The following is a 23,715-nucleotide window of genomic DNA, read 5'->3' as shown; positions in this document are numbered from 1 at the left end:
TATAGTGACAATACCTCGAATAAGGATACATATATAACATATATATCCTCAGTATTCAACCAGGGTCAAAGTGCAATATATTTATCTTTACTGTTTGTTGGTTGGTTGACATGCTTGTTTTTATTCTGAATATATATTTACACTTTTCCTTTAAAATGTCTTGCATTACGCACCACAAGAGAGTTGTCTCTTTTAATTTCATCTGTATAATGACAATAATGGCATTCTATTCTATTCTATTCTATTCTATTCTATTCTATTCTATTCTATTCTATTCTATTCTATATTTTCAGCCTCACTTTTGTCAAAAACATGCATTCCTATCCATACATTTCTTAACATTACACATGTGCAACTTTGTTCCCATCTGTTGTGTCAAGAAATTTACACTGATTTTGAAATGGAAAACTTGGACAAAAATGCCTCTAAATATCTCTAAAGTGTTTATGTACAAACATGTATGTTTTAAGATAAGAGAAGACTTCATTTATCCCACCACAGGGAAATTTCACATATAACAGCAGCAACATACAACAAGCAAGTGCAGAGAGACAGACAGGTAGAAAAGCCACATGAGTGAAAATTAAAAAATATAAAGAGAAAAACAAGAAATTTGGTATTTCTATAATTAAGATCCAGTTATTAGACCATTTTCCTACACACTGATCGTCTGTGGTTGTTAACTTAAAAGTTACACTGAACATAAAAGCATGGAGCTGCTCACCTTGGGATAAACACTGGTTGGCCAACGCCACCTGAGCAGACAGCAGGCAGAGGCTGAGGCGACTGAAGATGCTGCTCAGAGATGGGATGGTGATGAAACTGTAGGCAGCGCACGCCTGGAGGAGAAACACACACATAAATCTGTAAACTGGCAGTAATTGAGCCTGTTTACATAAATGTCCGATAACTGGGAGAAATTGCATAATTGTAACAAGAAAAGCACTCGGAGAGTGCAGACCTCCGCCAAGACAGATCTGCCCCCTCCCCGATCACCACCAAAATTGAATCATTTGTTCCTTGTGCCAGTATCAACATTTCCTGAAAATTTCATGAAAATCCGTCCTTAACTTTTTGAGTTATCTTGCTAACAAACAAACAAACAAACACACACGTACACAAAGCAAAGTGATCACAATACCTCCTGGCAGAGGTAATAATCAGATCTAATGCATTTCCATGCACTTAAGAAATGCGATTATTGGAAAACCCTGGTTTAGACACTCCAGTCCAGATTTCTTTGGGTGTACATACATATGTAGTGATGGTAGACTCAAACTTCCTGTTGTCTTCCGCACAGGTTTGACTATGTAACTTCCATTCTCTGCTATTTGAATTGTGTTTACACATGCATAGACATAAAAGAACTAAATAAATCAGATCAACCTGTATATATGCAGAAAGACATCGGAGTATTGGGGAGAAGACCAGGTGTGTTAATCCAATTTCTCATAGTCAGATTACTGCCGTCATTTGATAAAACAGATCAGATTATCCTGTTTACATGATCATTTAATGGAGTGATATTTAGCTTTTTTTAAATGGAATTCTGCATTTTCCCACATTTCCCTGTGGTCTCCATAAACTGTAAATGCTCTGCTTGGGTCTGAATTCTTCATTCATTCAACTCCACAGGTCCATCTTCAACCCTATTTCTGAGTAATGACACCAGAAAGGTGGTTTGGAGCGCTGGCCCTTTAAATGCACATGACCCCGCCCCCTCCAGTTTGTTGACTGTGCTGCTCTGTCCCATTCAGCCACTTGTGTTCGTTAATACAACCAACAACTGAACATTTTAGGTAATCGGCTCCAAGTTTGGACATATTTTCAGTTTTTACTACGATTGCTGCTGCTGTCAAACAATTCTGTCGTACTCGGAGAAATGTTTAGCGGAAATCTTGACCTTATATGTGCAAATGTTGTGATGTGACGAGTTATAAAATGCAACAAACTAAGCAGGAATTAAAATAGGTTGTAGAAATCCACTTGATTTTTGCCAAAAAGAATATAAAGATAGCTTTGCAGCACCTGGAGGGTTCAAATTCAAACTGTATGAACTATTAGGGTCCAAATACACAAATAAATGAACCAAAGACTAAGAAAAGTGGTTTTAGACAAATATGACCCCTTAAAATAATCTGACAACTCCAGGTATGGGATACTGATCAGAGTATTGGTGTGCGTGTAAACAGGCTCACTGATTGAAAAGTCTGACAACTATTAGCTTCTATTTCAAAGGCTAGAGAAATCTGTTCCTGCAGGAGGTACGGTGGCCCACAGGGATCAGATTGAGGTCCTCGTGTTTGTGTAGACTCACCCTGACGAAAGCTGCCGTTTTTCGGGAGTGGTTCCCCCTCATCACCCTCCTGGTTTCCATTGACAGCTGGTTCACCGTCTGAAAAAGACAAACCAGGACCATTGTGAGAACATAATGTGTGTATGTGTTATTTAATGAGTACAGAAAAAGACAGACTGATACTGACGTGAATGAGCTGCACCAGCACCGGCTCCAGGTTACAGAAGGTGGCTCTGGCCTCAACGCAAAAACTCAGCTGTTGCTCAAAGTCACGACCAAACGATACCTGAACAAAAGGACAGACGGACACATTTAGAACTGGAGTCTGGTCTTTGATTTAAGACAAGTTACATAACCTTTATTTGACACCACAGTACACTGAGGCAGTGGCATAAGGTCATAAAAACTACAAGACAGTTTAATAAAAGGTAAAACATTATTGAGAAGATTTGGAATAACTGAAGCAAATAAATTATGAGGCAAATTATGAGACAAGACAAGAGCAACTACATTTACATCATGAAGAATTTACATATTTTAGGGATGGAAAAATGTTCTGCAATCTGTTCCAGCTTGTAGCTTCACAATGAATAATGATGAAGTGTTAATAACCCTCAGAGATCTAAGGGCATTTTCTCAGTTTTCACATTCCTGAATTCACCCATTTAAGGTACTTACGGATAATACAATATTCAAGTGTTTTGTTTGTTTTTTTTTTTTTTAACTTTATTTTTCTTATTTTTACTACAAACATGGTTAAACATGGGTACCACAAACAACAAGATCAGGGAATCACAACTTACAAAGGGAAAAAAAATGATGCTCTCTCACATAGTCTATATACAGGGTTATTCAAAAAGAATGAACCAATTTAACTATGCAATATTTAAATAAGAAAAAGCAATAGAAAACTCCAGCCAAATCACAAGTATTCTACTCACAATCAACTTTTATTTACTGTCTTACAAATGTTCAATGTGTCCACCACCTGCAGCACGGACAACATCAATGCGATAAGAGAATTCCTCCCAGACACGTATCAGCATATCACGATCCACTGAGTTGATCACTGTTGTTTTTCGATGTTTAAGGTCATCGCAGTCATTCAAAATTTAGAAAACTCCTCTTTCAAATGGTCACTGACTCATTCCATGACAATGCTTGAGAACTGAAGCAATGCATCATGATATCAGTTCATTCTTTTTGAATAACCCTGTATGTTACACCTGCTTAAGCAGGTTTAAGCAGGTAGCATTTTTTAGTTACTGAGTTAGTTACTAAGTTACTGAGCTAAGAAAAGAGTTCACTTTTTCCAAAGTCCTTCTCCTACATCCTTTTGTAGCCTAAGATGATAAGTGTTCTGCTCCATATGATGTAACTGATGCATAATATTTACAAAACTGTCCACAGAAGGGCCGTGTTTTTGAAGCCAGCATCTCGTGATTGCTTTCTTACTGGCTGCCATAAAGATCTTTAGTAAATATGAATAATTCTTGTTTAAATCCCCTGGAGGAAGTCCAAGGTATAGTGTGGGAAAAGACATATTAACCTTAAAGCCTAGTGCTATGGAGATTGTTTTGGAAACTTCCTCTCAAAACAGCCTGATAAAGGGAAAAGACCAGAATATATGAGCGTGGTCCACTATTATTCTACCGCACTGCCAACATGGCAGTGGGGTCCCCATTTATCTAGATTTTTGTTTAGGGGTTATGAAATAATGAGTAATGTTTTTCCAGCAAAAGTCTCTCCAAGTTAGTGAGTTTGTGGAGGAGGTTTGCATTTCCCAAACTGTGTTCCACATTTCCTGTGTTATTTCTATTTTCACCTCTTTCTCCCACTTTTGTTTTATGTATATTGTTTAATGTTTGTTCAGAGCTGAGATACCTGAGTATATTTTGCTTATAATGCCCTTGTGATTCATATTCAAGTGTTTTATATAACTATATACAGGGTGGGGAAGCAAAATGTACAATGAACATTTAGTTGTTTTTTCTCAGCAGGCACTACGTCAATTGTTTTGAAACCAAACATATATTGATGTCATAATCATACCTAACACTATTATCCATACCTTTTCAGAAACTTTTGCCCATATGAGTAATCAGGAAAGCAAACGTCAAAGAGTGTGTGATTTGCTGAATGCACTCGTCACATCAAAGGAGATTTCAAAAACAGTTGGAGTGTCCATAAAGACTGTTTATAATGGAAAGAAGAGAATGACTATGAGCAAAACTATTACCAGAAAGTCTGGAAGATACTATTAAAGAAGAATGGGAGAAGTTGTCACACGAATATTTGAGGAACATTTGCGCAAGTTTCAGGAAGCGTGTGAAGGCAGTTATTGAGAAAGGAGGACACATAGAATAAAAACATTTTCTATTATGGACATTTTCTTGTGGCAAATAAATTCTCATGACTTTCAAAAAACTAATTGGTCATACACTGTCTTTCAATCCCTGCCTTAAAATATTGTAAATTTTGCTTCCCCACCCTGTATATATTATGTTATATTACTGATTTTGTTTTTCTTTTGTTTTGTGTGTTCTGGCAGTAAAACAGTTCTTGTCCAACCGCAGTCAGAGAGTGACATCACATTTTTGACAGGTTTACAGTATTTTTCTCCTGTCTCTGTGATCAGAGACCAGATTAAAAGTTTTGAAACTTGTAGCTTCACCTCTTCACCGTGACCCAAAACTCATGATGCTTCAATGAGCATCCATGATGATAATAATACTGATGACAATGTTGCACACCTATTAAAAAACTACTTTCTGTCTCAATTTACTACACCATTTTAATTACACATCTATACTTCCATTAATGAAAAATTCTGAAGTACTTATTATACATAACTGTGTCAATATTTGTACCACTAATTATATTATAGTATAGATATGTTTAGACTAGGAAGCTTCTTATTGTTATTAATCATTTAAGGAGAAGAGGTGGGAATTTATAAGTTATGCTTCTTCTCACTCCTTTTTGAATATGTATCATATGTCGTATGTTTAAATGTTTTGTTTATTTCTTTTATTTCTGTTGTGACCTTCATATTCAAAATAAATACATCAATCAATCAAACTTTTAGTAACGATGACAGGATTTCCACAATCAGTATTTCTGGCTCTGAAGAACAATAGGGATGTAGTTTATCTGCACTGAGTAGGTTATAATTACAACATGTAACCTGTGAATAAGAAAAGCAGTGCTGATGGGATCTAACAGCTGAATTTTATACAATAGACAATATTCAACAACATTTCATACCTGATGTTTCATAAAGCATAAAACAGAACAGGGGTCTCACCATGCGGATGAAGCCTATTATGAGCAGAGCCAAAGATCGTTTTTCATCCTCAAGAGTGAGAGCGCTGCAGGACAGAAGACAGCGAAAATGCTTAAAGTTAAGTTCAGTTAAATGTAAGAACAAGAATAGACCCCGAGCCCCGAAATGACAGATTCACACTTTTCTATCAGACTTCAGAGGTGAAGAGGAAACTTAGTATGAAAAACACACACACACACACACACACACACACACACACACACACACAGTCAAATGCTGTCGTACTTGACAGAGTCGTGCATGGTTTTGCAGATGTGCAGCATGGCGTTAAGGATGACTGGGTCTCTGGTGGGCTCCACCTGGTGCCTGCAAGAGTCACAAAAAGAAACAAAATTATTCTTCTATGACTGCCTTATATAATAAAGTATTTACCTTAACCCTTTCATGCATTAATTGTGAGAATCTTAGTCAAGATTTTTTTCTTCAGTATTTTTATTCCTCCTAAGGCATGAAAAGAAATAATATGATCAAGTTTTTTTTTCTATGGAGTTACAAAAATATCCATGCATTTAATTTTTGAAGAAAAGAAACATGTTTGAAACCCAATATCAGAAAATGATATGAAAACAATGAAATAAAAACATTTTTAATGCTGGTAATCTGATGTCTTCTCACATTTTAACATATTCTAATACTAATAATTACTCACTTCATGGAGATAATATGCAAAAAAAAAACCATTCTTGTCTAACAAATAACAATTTACACTAAAACATGTTAGTGCAGATCAGGTTTATCAAGAACAGAAAAGTTACAGTAATAGTATGAATGTCAGGGTATGGGATGGTGCATAAGTGTCCACTGCGTTGGCTGATATGGAACTAAAACAACAAAACTCATTAATATACAAGAGAACAGCTGGAGAAGAACTGTCCACTGGAGTGACCTATGCATGAAAGGGTTAAACCACAGATATGATCATTTTTACTTTCAAAAAGCTTCTTATGCATACTAATAACTAACTTAAAAACATTTCTGACATGTATTTGCAGATAAAACCCCATTTGTGTGGAATTCTGACATTTTTCTCAGTGTATCAGCTCTAAAAAGATCCACAAAGCTGCAGTTTTTGATATCATCTGAGGGCATGAATCCTTTTTTATAGGCACTATATAGTTGGTCTTTTGATGTAAACTTTGTCGAGGGACCTGCAGAAGGTAAGGCTGCATTTTCAGATTCTTGCATATTTTCTTCCTGTTTTTGACTCCTGGAGTTTTAAGTGTGCTGCTAACAAACTAACATTACTGGTCAATGTTAAGGAGTGATTGCTGGTGATGTCTTGCCGTCTATAATAATAATTTATCCCACCTCATTTGTTTTGTGAAAGAGAGGGAGGCTATGATTTAAGGGGAAAGTTAAATTTAAAGATTCATAAAGTACGCACTATGTTAAAAAGTTTCTGTATCACCATCATCTGAAGTTGTGGAACAAAACTGCACGTGGAGATTAAACAAATACCAAACATAAATTAGTTTAAAAAAGATATAAAGAATTGATTCTTGTGAGGTACAGTATTTAATAATGACAATGGGGGCTGTTTGTTTATGGATAAAGATGCTGTAATTATTGAAGAAAATTGTTGAATTGTTGAGTTTGTTTGTATGACTGTACTACTATGATCATATTGTTGTGTATAATTCAATCACTGCATTATGTATTAGTTGTGACTGAATGCTAAAATTAGGAAAAATGTATTGTATTTGATTCTTGTATTAAGTTAGCGATAAAGGTGTAAAAGCACTTGAGGGGTAGGATTAAATGAGTTTATATTTCTTCCTACTCCTTTTCAACCATGTAAAATTCAGACTTGCACGTACTTGAAGATAGATTCTGTTCATTTAAATGTTTTGTTTTTGTCTTATTTTCCTTTGTTTTGTTTGTTTAATTTCTTTGCATGTTCTAAATAAATAAATAAATAAATAAAATGGTAAAGTGCATTTATATCCAACATTGTTTTCACAGTGGAAACCACAGCAGCAAATGTAGATATACAGGCCACTCATCATGTACTTGTATAAGTTTGGGTCCAAAGGAGACAACAGAATTCTGCCTCTTGACTCTTACTTGATGAAGACCTCCATGATGGATCTGCAGACCTCCACCCTCACACTGTCCTTCTGGAACATGTCTAAGAATGGAAGGAAACGCTCCTGGAAAACGCAAAAAAGAGAATGATATAAGTAATGTGGACTGATGGAATGATGTGGAATGATCAAAGTGTCTTCCACAATACCATGGAGAAGAGGACAGAGAAGTCATGGAAGTAAGTGAGGATCTTCCTGATCACAGACTGGAGCTGTATGAAGAGAAACCCAAAACAGAGTCACAACACAGCAGAGAGCAGCAAAGTCAGTCCTCCTGTGATCCAATGAGATGCTCACCTGAGTGTAGGCGTCCTCAAACGCCCGGTCAGGGGTCATGTGTTTGATGATGTCAGCCAGAACAGTGTTGACCTCACGTTTCTGAGAGCGGAGGCAGGAGGTGTGAGAAAGAGTCTAGACTTTTCTTTATTTGATTCCGAATCATTAAAAACTGTTTTGACAGTGCTTTACTCACTGTGAAGTGTCGACATGTAAACTCCACCCAGATCTCTGCACAGCTGATGTAATCCTGAAGCACCACAAACAAACACAAACATATTCTGAATCATATTCTTGAATGTCTAATGCTTTACCGGCGTGTTTGTTAAGCAATGTTGTTTATCGTTTATTCCACTGGAATGCTTATTTACTGTTGTTAATTTTGCTTTCTTATTATTACTTAGATACTTGTATTACATATAACCTATATATCACTGTATCAGTTTTAATATAGCTTATATTTCTACACATTTTAACAAGTTTTTATCATATCCTGTATTTTATCTATATCTTTGTACAGCAATTTACATTGTTCTAGATGTGCTATATAAATAAACTTGACCATTATTACGACTATTATTACTATTATCACTTTACTATTATTGTTTTTATTATTTCTGTTACTGAAAAATTACACACACACACACACACACACACACACAAATATTGTAACATTATTACTTATCATTATTTATTATTAGTAGTTTTTTTATAATTTATGACTACTACTGCCTGTTTTCACTACTATTTTGATAGTTGTTGTTAGTATTTTCTTTTCCTTTATATGTGTGCATTCGATGTTGCCCTGCTACCAGGACCTTAAATTTCCTGAGGGCTCTGCCCAAAGGATCAATGAAGTTCTATCTAATCTAATCTAATCTAATCTAATCTAATCTAATCTAATCTAATCTAATCTAATCGTGTTTTCCCTATCATTAGCATCGGTGTGAATGTTGCTCTAATGGTACGGTACCCTGGGGCTGCGGACTTTAGTGATGACCTTCCAGGCTTCGTTAAGGATCGTCAGCCTCTCAGATTCTGGGGGGTCGGCACATGCCAGGCTTCGTCCCAGAGATCCAAATAACAAATGCTTGAGACAAGACAACACAAAACTTATCATTATTGAACGAACATACAGCACAGCACCAAGCACATTTAGTGAAGTTTATGAAGGAAAAAAAAAAACATCTGCTCATATCCTCTGACCTTTGGAAAGCCAGCCTCATCACAGTCTTTGATCATACAGATGAAGTCAGTGGCTCTGGCTGCGACAAACTCCGGCCTGAAGGCCCTCATGACTGAATTGAGCAGTAGGGCACTAAGGGCAAAACAGGAAGTAAGAGGACATGCCTGTTTTTGTTTTTGTTTTTTTAAATCACTGCAATCTGATATAAATGCTTTATAAATACACAGAATGTAATTTCTACCCCGAAGTGGAAAATAAAATATAAAACAAAATGACTAATTTGGTATTTACATAAATATTTATATAAATTGAGAATTAGAATTAAACATTTTTTAAAATTTAAATATACTCAAAGGCAATGAAAACGCAACACTCTAAATGTTGGTTTATTTTTGCTCAGGACCTGAGTTGTCCAATTTGAGTTCTTAAGTGACCATTGGGGTCACAGTACGGACCTCATTATACATAAATGATCATGTAACTGAACAGTGTGAGTTGGACTCTCATCAGTCCATATTGAATACAACATATGGGATTAGGAGTTGTGCAAGTACAGTGTTTGAAGTGAAGGGGTGGTTGTCTTCCCTATATAAAGGCATGATAAGAGCCACACAAAAAACATTTTTAAGAGTCATAATGCCACGACTGTCGACTCAACAACGGAACAGGGCCCTGGGTATGCCAGAGGTGGGAGTAAGTGCCCGGCAAGTGGCTCATCGTTTTGGGTGTAGTACGTCCAGTGTCACCAGACTGTTACAGCGGCCCCATGAAACAGGTTCTGTAAATGACCGACCACGTCCAGGACGGGAAAGAGTGACAACTCCTCATCAGGATCACCATACTGTCCTAAGACAACCTAAGATGCTTAGCCAGGTCCATGAGGAGACATCGTACTGCCTGTGTGGCTGTTCGTGAGGGTCACACCCAATACCGACTGTTCTTTTCAGTTCATTTTTTTAAAATGTGTGTTCTGTTCATTCTTGTTGTGATTTTTCATTTTCAACTTGTGCTCGTTATGTTTAATGCATCTGTTTATTATTGTCCAAATCGGCCCATTAACATATTTCATTCATCAAAGTCAACCTACCCAACATATTTGAATTGTTAAAATAAGAAAATGAATTTGAGTCAAAAAAATATTTGAATCCAAACTGGTGTTGCATTTTCATTGCCACTGAGTGTAGTATTTACATATTTACATTGTGGTTGCACATGTGGTTGCATTGTGAGATGTACTCACTTATTGCCCAGCGTCTTACATCTTTCCATCATCTCTGTGAGCAGAGGCTGGAATGGTGACAAAAGCACATTAGAAACTTTACAGTCAAGATATTTCAGTTTAACTATTGAGAGTGAAATCACCTCTGGAGCTCGATAGGCGATGCACTGCAGGATCCAGTTGATGGCAGGAGAGTAGAGCGTCAAGTACTCTGGCACCTCCACCCTCTGCATAACCAACTGGTTCTGGACGCTTTCCCCACTGATCTGCCGAAAGGTACCAAGCAAGTCGAAGAAGTTGCGGTTCAGGCTGTCTTTGAGGTGGGGGGCGACCTCCATGCCCACCTGAAAACAGAATGACACACGGAAATGACTTTAATGAGGAAAATAAGAAATAAAGGTTTCTTAGATTCTCTCACAGAAAGAAGAGTAATAAAAAGAATAATTACACATTATGTATTCAAACACTATGTCATTCATAATGTGTTTCATGCAATTGTAACCTGACCCACTTGAAGAGCCAATTCTGAGAAGATGTCAAGCTAAAGGTATTCTATTGTCTATTTTATTTAGCTGTACTGTACAACTCCAACCACTACTGAACAATAACCCACACTGGTGGAGCTCATTATGTGCAAATACAATAACATCACAACATTCAGCTATGTAATCTACTACGACAATATAAGAACAATTACCAGAATATAACATGCAATAATCTGTTTACATTTCAGTCATTTCTCCACCTCTTCTCAGTTGATTTATTTATTATTATTATTATTATTTGCACTTAGCTCTGTTGTTTTCTATTTCTACTTCAAATGTGTTTTTAAATGTTCATTTCACTATCGGTCCTGTGGATGGTAATTTTGTTCATCATACCAATGTTGAATTACAATAAAGAATCTTCAATCTATTGCAAACACAGCCATAACGTTTGGCACAATTTGCCCTTGTTTTAAGCACAGATTGGTACATAATAAAAATACTTTCATGTATTTTGCCTCTTTTGCTTCTCAGGTATTTTGCATCTAAAACAATATCAATTGAAATGTCCTTTAAAAGACACTACACCTGTTAATATGCCTCTGGTCTGAAATGTGTTCCATTAATGTGTGAATCTAAAGCTTTTTTTTCATGTGCCACTAAATGTTTCCTGGATTTTGCAGAAACATTCATACAGACTGTATCTAATGCTCACATCTGACAGCAGCATCACATTACAACTAATAAAATATTAATATTAATATTTAGTTTGGAAAGACAGGAGTATTAATTTCATCAACCTCATCTCAGTCAGGGTCTAACAGTCAATAGCATTAGTAATAAAGTGGTGTGGTTGCCATCATTACTGCCAGGACATTTATTTTTTACGAACTGCAACTCAAAGACAATCTCCAGACCCAACTAAATCTCCAACGTCTGACTGAAGATTTCACCTTTTTTGGTGCTTGTTGAATTACACACTGCATTTGCACAGGTTTAGCAGCAGGACAAAAAAGTGGCAGAACATTTGTGGATCTGGCCATCATGATCAGGGGGTGTAATGCCAATACCACAATATGCAACAATATACTACAACATATGGGAAAGTCTATTACATATTGCACTAAAGCTGTTAAAAGATAAAATAAATAATTAATGTATAAAAAGTTCATTACAAAATGTGGGTGTTATTATATAAAGAAAATATCAAATGTCAAATTATTTTTTGTTGGGTTAACACAAAATTAAATGTTAAATAACTGAGCACATCACCCTGCAGAGGTAAGCTCTGGCATATGCAGCCACCAAAGGGTCTCCGATCCCTCTGATCATGGATGTCAAGCGAGGGAGGGTGTCTTGGATGCCACTGTGAAAACAAAAATGAACAGAGACAGAGAGGAAAAACCCACTGCATTAATTAAAATCCATCACTTTCCAAAGAAACCACAGATTTCATTTGGAGCTGAAGACAAATGTACATGAAATGATCAACATCTAAAGGCCTACAGAGAAATGAACAGTGACAACTTACGATTTGTTGAGGAAACGGTTGCATTTGAGGATGGCAGCTTCAACATATCTGTGCATGGAGGTTAAAGATTGTTACGGTTTTGAGCATTTAAATCTATACTGTACGATCTGGCATTTTTACACTTTTCTTTTGTGATCTTAAAATGCTCCTAATAAGCGTGTGGCAAACTAAAATGTAAAAGAAGTTCACCAAGTTTCGAAACTCTAAAATGTTTAATTCTCATATATTTCTGATTAAAGTCTGATCAATCATTTATTCGGTTCAAATAAAATAATTGGCTGAGCTTCCTGTCTGTCATCCGTTCATCAGTTCCCGGTGCCTCTGAATTTGACTCCATTGACATATTTCACTCGTGCTGCTCCTCCTGTCTAGCGGTGTGAATGGACAGGACTCAAATGCACTTTGCTGAAGGGAAAAAACAGATTAACAGAAACAACAACCGAGGGGAACAAACAGAAAAACCTGATTTTAGCTGTCAGAGTGCAGTGAGTGAAGAATGGTGATAAAGTCTGGGTTATTGAAGGGCTGATGAGGTGCAGTGAAGATAATAATCCAACGTTGCACAGTCACAGACAAGACCCTTAAATACAGCTCCTAATGAAAAAGGTGCTACGGCTGTGCAGTAGGTGGATGATGGTGTGTCTGAAAGCTGAAGGAGGGGTCCGCGGTCACACCAGAGTGGACCGTGACACCTCTACCTCTGCCTCTGCTTCCCACCGTGTGTGTCAGGGGAGGAGGGGAGCGTCAGAGGTCAGGCAGGGGGAAGCGGCTGGGACTTTGGAGGGAAGCGAGTTGTTCATGTTCAAATTTTTACTAAGTGCTGTGCGACATGCCACATCGGTAGCTATACCTTTAACAGGGTTCCTACACATTTGAAATTTCAAAATTCCATACTTTATCCAGACCCTAATTTCCAAATGTCTCGGTAAAAAATTCCAACCAGCCTACCAGTCTTTGTACTTGGGATTTATGAGCCAGTCGTCAGAGAATTTACGTCTACCCATTATGAGTTCTGCCAATTATCATCCAAGGCGTGTTGAAAAGCTCGCTCACTAACAGTGTGTGGACATCACCTGTCTGTTGAAGCTGCAGTGAAACTTGACGACACCTGGGCGGGCCTTAAAATGGGTTGGAGGAGGATAAGAGCAGAAGGCGGGGCATTCAACTTGTCAATCTGCCCAAATGTTTTCTGGGACGCATACCCTAATGTATGTGCTCTCACACAAACATTTTAGCTGCACTAGCAAGTGTCTTAAAAAAACAGATGGATCCATTTTTTTGAGATATTCATAATTTTCTGTTTTAGAAAAAGAACAGTGGGAACAGTCTGGGAAACATGAATATTTTTCCATACATTTGTTTCCATTTTCCAAACTTTTCCAGACCTGGAAATTTATAAAATCAAATTCCATACTTTTCCATATTTATGTAGGAACCTTGCTTTAAACAAGTGACAAAAACATAAATGCTGAAGGATACAGTCTGGGCAGGAGCTCTCGGATGGAGGCGATCTTATAAAACCAGTTCAGACAAGTCTCCTTGGCTGTGTCGTTCACATCTTCAACTGTAAACGAATCTGAGGAAGGAGGAAATCATGCAGACAAGTCAGAAATGAGCTAGAGAACACCAACCACAAGTCCATACGTAGCTGGTGTACAGACGCACCTGGTAAGGGCCTTGGATCTGAACACATGGTCCAGATTCTGTCATACACTAGTCGGCCTGTAAAAAGAAAACATACTCTGGTCAATAACCCTGGACACTGTGAGGGGAATCAGGTAAAGACCTTCTGCACTCACCAAAAGTGTCAAGGATATCAGTGATAAGAACAAACTTGCTGGGGTAGAACTGGATCACTGAGGTGTCAGACAGGAGCTTGGAGCACTAGAACATGACACAAATACTCTAAGTTATTATTGTTACTATTATTTTTAATAACCTGTATTTAACCAGGAAAGAATGACTTGTTGAAATTAAAAATCTCTTTTGCAGAGTGTCCTGGCCAAGGCAGCAGCAGCAGAAGTTACAGAAAGTAGAACTTTCATCCACATCTACACTCAAACTATACATAAAACACCATGCTAATAACATACATGTACAGGGTGTTTGTTCTTTATCCAAATTAAAATTCCAGACTTTTTCCAAAACTGAAATTTCTTCCCCCAAGACCTTTATTTCATGCACTTTTATACTTACGTTCCTACTTTTTTGGTTGAGATTGTACCTGTTATGTGTAGTAGAAAAGTTCACTTTAATAAGAGTATGAAGGAATGAATGAATGCATAATTCACAGTAAATTATGTTTTACTGACAGAAACGTTTTTTTAAAAATATGAAAATCCCAAAAGTGCATTGATATCACACTAACAAGTTTCACTAGAATCATTCCAGTACTGACCGGTTAGTGAAATCATATTGAGGTTTTTTTTTAAAATATGCTTTCTTCATGTATTTCTTATCTTACAAGATTATGTGACTTTGAACATACTCTAAAATTCAACTATGACAGGAACTTTTTTCCATACTTTATTAAGACTTTCACACAAAATTCCAGACTTTTCAAGGTCTGGATAAAATTCCATACTTTTTAAGACTTTGAAGACCTGCACAAGCGCCTTGATATAAAACATTACCAACAATTTAAAAGGTACTAAAAATATAACAATATTCAATAAAAGCATCTCAAAGCAGAACCTGATTAAATCAGTTTGAAAAACATCTACAGCCACATTTATCCTTTTCCCATTCATCTAACCCATAAAGACCCAAACATCCACCATCGACTGAAATGATTTACTGATCTAAACTGTTAAATAGCTGTTGATCCACTAATCCTATCAATTCATGTACATAATTGGTGTAAAATGTAGTTATTCATCTTTTCATGGTCATCAGATATGACCCATTTGGATGTTCAGAGGCTCCATAGTTACCATGGAAACACCATCATCTTCTACAACATTGATTCACTTGTAAAACCCACGAAGTTTGATAAATGACAGTGGATGGAGACACTTGTTTTGGCGTTGAATTAATGATATATTTTGTTGAACATGTCATTTTTTCTTGATTTGATTTCATAAACTTGAATTTACTCTGAGGTTTTATGAACATCTGATTGATAAATTAAATATAGAATAATGCCAAAATTTCACTGAAAAATGAAAAATACAGGTAATATAAATAAATGGTGATGAATCACTTTGGGAAGACAAAAAAAAAATTTGCAAGTTGTGACAAAAACAGTTGTGGGTCTTAAAGAGTTAAAATGACTTTGAATGTATTTACAGATTTATATTTATCTATATTATATTATTTATATTATTTATTTATCTCCTTCTGTAGGTTGTTTCAGGCAGTGGAAGCAGAACATTTAAAAGGCTTTTTTTCCCAGTTCTGTCTTGACCTTTGGAACACATAGAGAGAACAGATCATGGAAACGGTGACTATTAATTATTTAAGTCATTCCAACTGATGTAGACCAATAAATATGAAGGAAGCAGACCTAAAATACATTTATAAATACAAGAATACTGGTGTTTCAGTCTGTGCATAAAAAGATCTGTCCATCCAGTTTACTCGTCTCCTTTGGCCATTTTGACATGTTTCCCACAGCTTCATCCCATCCACTCAGTCATGCTACATTACCTGAATGACGATCTTCAGTGCTTTAACCTTCTGGTCAGAGGCCCAAGCCTCCTTCAGGGACTGGTTCAGCTCCTCGATGCGGTTTGCATAATCCTGCTGGGAAAGATTCAGCAGCTCCCTCTGGGAACCCTTCACACACAAACATATATCCAAAAACATCCTTAGTCAGTACAGCTTTATAGAGTTCCACCTATTCATAGACCATTTAAGGTGGTAGAAGCTCCTTTATGCACATATTGTTTTATATAAATTAAATGGCAACCTCTGGAGATGAAAAACGACGCCAATGTGTAAGTGCTAAAAACTTAAATGTCGATATATAATGGAAACTTAAGCTACTACAAAGCTACAGTCTACAAACCAATGGACCAATGCAGGGTTTGTACCATTTTTTAAAAAAAAATTATCTCCTTCAGAAATTAAACGTGCTAAATGTTACTTATTTTAATAAGATTAATTGGAAAACAAATGACAAAAGTGCTGGTTTTCTGATGTTTTCAAGGTATATGATAAAGTGTTATTACGCATATATATTGGTATATGTACATTTATATAATAGATTTATAAATCTTCAAATAGATAGAACCTCTAAAGTGAATGTACTGTCATGTGCAGACAGTGTTTTGAAGTAGATCTGGTAGCTCTGACACTAATATTCCTTTGGAGTTAAACCCATTCTCTCATTAATTCTTGAATTTCACATTTTAGCAAGACTGTATCTTGGAAACTTCAGCCAACCAGCATTTAAGACGGAATTTTTCTTGATCAGTGATTCACATGTTGTAAAATGTCACTACTTTTATTTTGAAAGCATTTCACTTGTAGACCACTGTCATTAATAAACAGTTTAACGTGGAAACCCAAAAGTGACCAGACTGGGTTGATTCAGTAAGAATAAAAACACACCTCCTCCAGATCATCTAGCTCCTCCAGGCGAGTGCGAACTTTCTCTGAAACAGCTGAAGATCCAGGAGCTTGAGCTTTTCCTGCAGGAAGCATAAAGTCCCATTTTTCAGATACAACAGTCAGGTGAAATGGGCTTCATCATCTGCTGTTGTTGCTCCTCTGGTTCATCCCTCCTTAATGAGTTTTCAATGTACAGTAAATACTGTGGGACAAAACAGTCTAGCAGGTTAACTTAGTCACATCTAGTGGTTGTTTTCCAAGGTTACTTAGACTTAATTGCCATATTGCTCCTTTCAGTCTGTCCACTGTAGCTCAGCACGCAAACATTAAAACCAGTTTATTTTGTTCTAGAAATACTGTAACTTTGGAAGACATCAGTGTCATTTAGCTACTGGCTTATGCCTAAAAACTGAGGTAATGAACCTGTTCAGATCCTCAGCCAACTAACCAATGATTTCCAGGTGGTTTTTATCCTAAGTCTGTTTTTTAGGCTGAGCTGAATATTATATATTTTTTCTGTATTCTCGCTGCATTTACTTCAAAACAGTGCATTTGAGAATCATTCTGACACTTCTACATCAACCTTACACATGTCATTTTTCTTATGAATCCAAATTTATTAAGAAAAAAACATTGTAGTTTAAACAATTTACTCCATTTATTTCAGGAACGGAATTTTCAGCTCATTCGCAGATAAATGGGCTTAGAGCACAAACCTCTAAAAGTATTTTTCTACAGAAAAACATGATGAGTAAAAGGATGAATTTATCCTTTTCTTTTAAACCAAACTGGAGTAACAACAATAGCCTGGATATTTTATGTCTTATGATGGACTTGTGAAATGATTTATGTTGACAGTAGCATACGAGGAATGAAGAGGGTGAAGGATCAGATTTTGTGTTTTTCTGAAACCAAACACAGGTCTTACCTCGATCAGAGCCCATGCAAAGATTCTAGAACAACAAAGAAATAATATTAGGTTTGGGGTTTTTGTAAAGAGACTAATTCTATTGTATTGACTGCTCTGATTTTGTTTATAGTAACAGAAGGGACTCACAATTGATAGCTTTTCTGTCGTGGTGAACCTGGCCAGGATCTCCCCCCGTTTTGCCGACCAGGACTCAAAATCTGGTCCAACTGCATCATCCTCCTTCTCCTTCCTCTTCCTCCCCAGGTCCTGGACAGAGGTGACAAAAGTCCATTCATTCTTTACTCCAGTAGAAGTACGTAAAACAAAGGACTATGATAAAAGTACCAATACCGATTCATTTTGTTTTTACTGCAGTAAAAGTCAAAAGACACTTGTACAGACTGTTTGTGTAAAAGCAAACTGAACCTGGTCTGACAACACAGATGCACTTTACAGGAAAGGCTAAAGTAGGATGTTCTAACTGAAGCGACTGAGGTCATTTTTCATTTGATGTTTTTGCAGCTGTCATGTCACCTTACTTGCACATTGGTCACTTAATTTATTATTACTATTATTAATATTTATGTCATTTATAGTCACTTTAACAAATTTTTATACTGTTATCTTCTCTTCATCTCTTTCTTGTATTTAGCACCTCTTGTCTTGTGCTGCTGTTCCCCTTGGGGATCAATAAAGTATATCTTATCTTATTTTTCTTAATATATACAAAAGCATGACTTTTGTGTTTCTACATCAATCTGACCATATCACTGCTGAAATAATTAAATTACCGCTATTATTCTTGTACCATATCTGTATGACTTTCAGTCTGACCCATGTGTGTAAACTTACTAGAGTAACTTTTTCACTCATAAACTTATATGACTTCACTTATGTATGTCACTAGAACAGTGTTTTTCAACCTTGGGGTTGGGACCCCACGTGGGGTCGCCTCAAATTCAAATGGGGTCGCCTGAAATTTCTAGTAATTGATAAAATTAAAAACTTACTAATGAAAAATACATGGTGAGTTGACAATCCCAATCCATAAAAGACATGACAAACTGTGACAGACTGCTGTCTGTCCAGACTTCAGTTCAGTGATGTGTGTTTTTCTGGGTAAAAAGAGGCAGGAGGACACAGCTTCATCTCACACTGTTGTTCTTTTACTCTACTGATTTACACACTCTTGTGTTTGACAGAGTAACCTTAGTGCAGTGTTTTTCAGACTTGGGGTCGTGACCCCATGTAGGATCGCCTGGAATTTCTAGAAATTGATAAAAAAATTTGTAAAAAATTCATTATATTTTTTTAATGATTCAACATATATTTCATCGTAACTAAAACACCACACACTTTTCCTACTTAAAATCAAGTTCAAATAAAAAACTGCAGGATACAATATCTGAGATGGTACATCTTGATTGACCTGATCATGTGACCTCATGTGTTACTACGCTTCAACCTGCCTGGACACAGTCACAGTCACAAAACTGGACCAAACAGAGAATGGAAAGATGTCTTCACCTGCTTGGTCCCACTAAAACATCTCCAAAAGAAAAATATCTCAGTTTTGAATGTCTGGGGTCGCCAGAAATTTGTAATGTTAAAATGGGGTCACGAGCCAAAAAAAGTTGGGAACCACTGCCTTAATGTGATCATATTAACACCATGAGAAGACTACTGAATCATTCTAACTTTACATCCATTTCATGTCTGTCTTGTCTGGTTATGTTGCTTTTGTTTTGTGGCATCTTTAAAGTCATTTTTGTCACATCACTTTTGTCTTTTTTTGCTGCTGTTTTTGTCCTGTTATGTCTTTTACATCGGTTTTATCTTGTTGAATCTTTTACATATATTCAGTCTGGCTGAGTGTTTGAAATTGTTTTCTATTTGTAACATGTTCTTGTGTCTCACTATTTCTGACATCACTTCTGTCTTGTTGAAAAGCGACTCAGATTGCACTGATTTTATTTATTTTGATTGCAAGTTGTGAAATCAGAGACTACATGTGTTTTCATCTGGTGGCATGCTTTTTTTCATGCTATATTTGTGTTATGCGCTCATGAATATAATAAGGGATCATCATTCCTCTAAGTTATTGTTCAATCCCTTCATGTTAAAAATGGTTTTGATGTTGAGAAAAGATGCAATGATGCAAAATAAAAATGACTGATAATTCTACTCAAACATTAAAAAAACCAAAAGTAACAAGTCTTGGTGTGAACTGACCCCTGTGGAGCTGCTGTGCGACATGGCTGGAGTCTCACTGGCTGAAGCTGCTGCAAACATGGACAGCGGGTCGGTTCCGTCCAGCATGGAGCTGAGGGGGTCCGGGGCAGCAGAGGAGGATGAGGAGGAAGAGGAAGAGGTGCTGCCTTTACGAGCCCCACGACGGGTTTTTGTATCCGTCACCTGGATGGAGAGAAGAGGGAAGGTTACAGGTGTCAGAGTAAAAGTAGCTCCACATTCCTTAGCTTCCAGAGCCTTCCATATATTAAATTTATATCTTTTTAAAACCCAGCTGGAATGAAATTACGACTAACTTTAGCCAAAATAATAAAATAATAATTGGAGAAAAAAAAACAAACACATGATACGCATTTCAGCTGTATGGCCCAACAGTGCACTGACGCATCATGCAGCAAATGATAGAACAGTCCTGCTATCCCAATATGTGTGACATTAGTGGTTAATTAAGGGTTGGGATGATTAATTTGAGAACAGACCTGCAGCTGTTGGTTATTTTGTAACCAATTAATCTAAGGAATAGGTGAAAAAAAATAGTAAAAATGTGATAAAGACATGTCTGAGAATGACAAACAATTTGTCCTTTATTCCAGAACCAGCTGAAACAACAACCACAAAAAGTAAGAAAGTAAAAAAAAACAACAACAACCATAACAACAGAATAGAAGTATATGTAAAATATCTATAGATATAAACGACAACAAACAAGTCCGATGACATCTGCAAACAATATGTGCACTGCAGTCTACAACACATTTGATCAAACTTATACCAACTGAACATGGAACTAACATACAACTGAAAAAAATAAAGACTAACATTTGTTCTGTTTGTGTGAAAGCTCCAAAGTTTAAAGGAGTAAGTGATGGTTCCAAAGTAGAAAAGTCAACATATAGACATTTTCTGCCTTTTTGTCCTCATCTCTTCTGAGCTACACTTCATGTTGTTGTGTTGATCCTGGCATGATGAGCGTCACAATAAGCGTCCGCATGAAACACAACAGAGGAACCAATGTTTAACGGCAGCGGAATTAAGGAAAAGAAGCTTCGATTCAGGAGAACTGTACTCAAGAATTGTACTTTTTTTCAATCGATTCAATTAATCTTTCAGCTCTATTAGAGCCTTTAACTTTTTGTTATGTCCTTATTTTTAGATTAATGAGTTCAACACCTTTTAAGATCTTTTTTTAATGATCTGTGAGTACCTTGTAATTTTTATTAGAGATAAACCATGCTGGAGAAAAAAGGAGGTCAGAGTACCCTTCAAGTGTGTACAAATAAGGGTGTTGAAATGAGCACCAGAGGATTAGTATTATTGTTATTATTATTACCATAATGGGTTTGAGTGGATGGTAATCTCCAAACTCCACTGGTAGGCTCTCGGCGTGACATCTCTGCAGCTCCACATCATATTTGCGCCAGCGGGAACGCCTGGTTACACAGAAAACAGAGAAGACAACCCTGCTGTTTCTATTGACATCTTTGAATGACACCTTACTTATCTTGTGTTATATTCAGTAACAATGACTGTTTATTTGATCAGTAGTGATATTTTTTGTTGGAGCCAAAATGCATTTTTGTTTGTTTATTCCTCTTTTTTATTTTGACCTTAATTTAATTATTGTTTAGTGGGTGTGCCTGTGATGATAGCCACAGGTGCATCTCATCATAGGTGTTGGTATGAGTGTGGCAAACTTACATATACCTGCTGTGTGAGGTGGGCAGTGTGTGTGAGGACAGCCCCAAACGATTTTCAGACCGTGAAACTCTGAGAGAAATGGTCGGCGTTTTCAGTGTTTTGTTTGTGTTAAAGAGCCTATTTTGTTTATTTGTAGAAAGAATATGGAAAGACAATTGTGACTTATAATGAACTCTTGGACTTAATATTGCTGAATAAATGGATTGGCATATCCAAAGAAGACAAAGAAACCCAGCCGGACATTCATTTACGCACGCGTCAAAAATACAACAGGTTGAACCCTTCCACACCGTAGTAGTGGCTAAAGGTAAAGCCGCTACATTTTTTATAACTGTGCCAACAATCACTTCTCTAAGTGTTTTTAACATACAGGTCTGAGATTTCAGTGTGTAATATTTAGTGATGTCTTGTACAGAAGTGGTCAATTTCAACCAACTGAATAGCACCCCCACCCAGTGTTTGATAATGAACCTTCACAGTGGATGCCACCAGCTATGAAAAAGAAAAAAGAAGAGAAAGTCTGTTCAGAGAAACTCTAGAAACATCGTGGTGCGATGTAGCAGACTGTGAATATCTGCCTGCTTTTTCTGTGGGTATGAATGTAAAGTAAACTAATCATGTTTTGAAACACTAATAAAAACATATAATATATTTTCAATTTCTGCAATTCGATACTCCTTATTGCCCTAAATTTCACACAGACCTCTAAAGGTCCAGTTCAGTCTTGTTGCAGAAATAGTTTTCTTTACTTTTGTCTTACAAACAGCTCCAAACTGCAAACACACTTGTCTGTTTTTGTTTTTTCTCTTTCCTCTTCCTTTAACCCTCTGATGAGGCCTTACTTTTTTCTGGTGATCCTGTTTGTAAATCAGGATGTAAAGTAGTTCAGAGTAACTCCAACTGTAGCAGAAACAACAGTAACATGCTGACACAACACTAATGCTTCACTACTCATACTCTAATCATATCCACTCCACTCATTTATCAGTCAGTGACCAGATTAGTACTTTGACTTCAATACTTCAACTTCTTTTTGCCACTAATATTTCTGCACATTTTCTTAAGCAGTATTCACCTTTACTTTAACAGCTTTTGGCATCACTGCTTGGTGTGTAAGATAAATGTTACAACATCTGCTTTGTTATATGTGCATTGTTAGAATAAGGTGGACTAATGTAAGGCCTTAGGCATCACATGCATTACATTTGGCTGCTATTTCTATGTTCGAAGCTCTGCAAATAAAACCTACAGTTTATTGGGCGCTGTGGTTTAATGGAACATGTAGTATACGCAGTAATATTATGTTCGCCCTATGTGAAAAACAAACATAACAGTGTACGAGTAAATATTTAAAACAAATAGGTTGTTTTTAACACAAAAAACAGAATCTTACCACTGCACCGCGGCCATTTTTTTTTAATAATCATGTGACACTTTTGCAATTCCGGGATATGTCACACTTCGGAAATACTCTCTTTTTCTTGTTCTGCAAAAACGGGTTTGTTGATATTGACTTATGCCACCATAAGGGCAACAATTGTGAGTATGTACAGGGGTGCTATTTTACAATTTGTAATAAGAGTAGCGAGAAATTTAAGGCATTTTAGTGAACTTTTTAAAACTGTAAAACTTCACTTCCCAAGATACATTGCGTGCCCTGAAATGACTCACTATCAAAGACTAAAAGTAAGTTAGAGGTGCCACTATGGACTTGTTTTTGTACACCCAAACTTTGGAAAATTTAGTCGCTGTATTAGGATTAGAACGTGGAACAATTTCATAAAATTTACTTCAATAAATATTCTCTAATAGTCACATAATATTCATATATACGATAATTGTGCTCGGTCGTCAGTCGCTGTGGCCCATTAATCTAATCG

General features: G+C 36.6%; 1 protein-coding gene across 3 annotated transcripts in view; it reads right to left on the bottom strand.

Moving 5' to 3' along the window:
- Nucleotides 1-23,261, bottom strand: part of vps35l (VPS35 endosomal protein sorting factor like) — a 38,247-nt gene extending 14,986 nt beyond the window's left edge. For 2 of the 3 annotated variants that reach the window (XM_030122195.1, XM_030122198.1), the window contains exons 1-25: nt 23,229-23,261; nt 21,468-21,567; nt 20,120-20,302; nt 18,035-18,154; nt 17,906-17,930; nt 16,978-17,057; nt 16,072-16,200; nt 14,223-14,307; nt 14,089-14,145; nt 13,903-13,999; nt 12,424-12,471; nt 12,165-12,258; nt 10,551-10,751; nt 10,429-10,475; nt 9,209-9,320; nt 8,976-9,092; nt 8,199-8,252; nt 8,024-8,104; nt 7,876-7,938; nt 7,707-7,792; nt 5,868-5,948; nt 5,604-5,667; nt 2,484-2,582; nt 2,318-2,395; nt 725-839 (exon numbers count right to left, since the gene is read on the bottom strand). In XM_030122195.1, the coding sequence (XP_029978055.1) occupies nt 725-839; nt 2,318-2,395; nt 2,484-2,582; nt 5,604-5,667; nt 5,868-5,948; nt 7,707-7,792; nt 7,876-7,938; nt 8,024-8,104; nt 8,199-8,252; nt 8,976-9,092; nt 9,209-9,320; nt 10,429-10,475; nt 10,551-10,751; nt 12,165-12,258; nt 12,424-12,471; nt 13,903-13,999; nt 14,089-14,145; nt 14,223-14,307; nt 16,072-16,200; nt 16,978-17,057; nt 17,906-17,930; nt 18,035-18,154; nt 20,120-20,302; nt 21,468-21,567; nt 23,229-23,245 (2,233 nt within the window). In that variant the 5' untranslated portion in view covers nt 23,246-23,261. Of the gene's footprint in view, nt 1-724; nt 840-2,317; nt 2,396-2,483; nt 2,583-5,603; nt 5,668-5,867; nt 5,949-7,706; nt 7,793-7,875; nt 7,939-8,023; nt 8,105-8,198; nt 8,256-8,975; nt 9,093-9,208; nt 9,321-10,428; nt 10,476-10,550; nt 10,752-12,164; nt 12,259-12,423; nt 12,472-13,902; nt 14,000-14,088; nt 14,146-14,222; nt 14,308-16,071; nt 16,201-16,977; nt 17,058-17,905; nt 17,931-18,034; nt 18,155-20,119; nt 20,303-21,467; nt 21,568-23,228 lie in introns of all 3 variants that reach the window. The other variant, XM_030122196.1, reaches the window with a different exon arrangement.
- Nucleotides 23,262-23,715: the final 454 nt, after the last annotated feature.

This window comes from Sphaeramia orbicularis, chromosome 19, assembly GCF_902148855.1.
Source record: "Sphaeramia orbicularis chromosome 19, fSphaOr1.1, whole genome shotgun sequence".
In the NCBI taxonomy this organism is placed as follows: domain Eukaryota; kingdom Metazoa; phylum Chordata; class Actinopteri; order Kurtiformes; family Apogonidae; genus Sphaeramia; species Sphaeramia orbicularis.
Note: the sequence above shows the minus strand (reverse complement) of the source record. Positions and strands in the feature narration are given on the sequence as shown.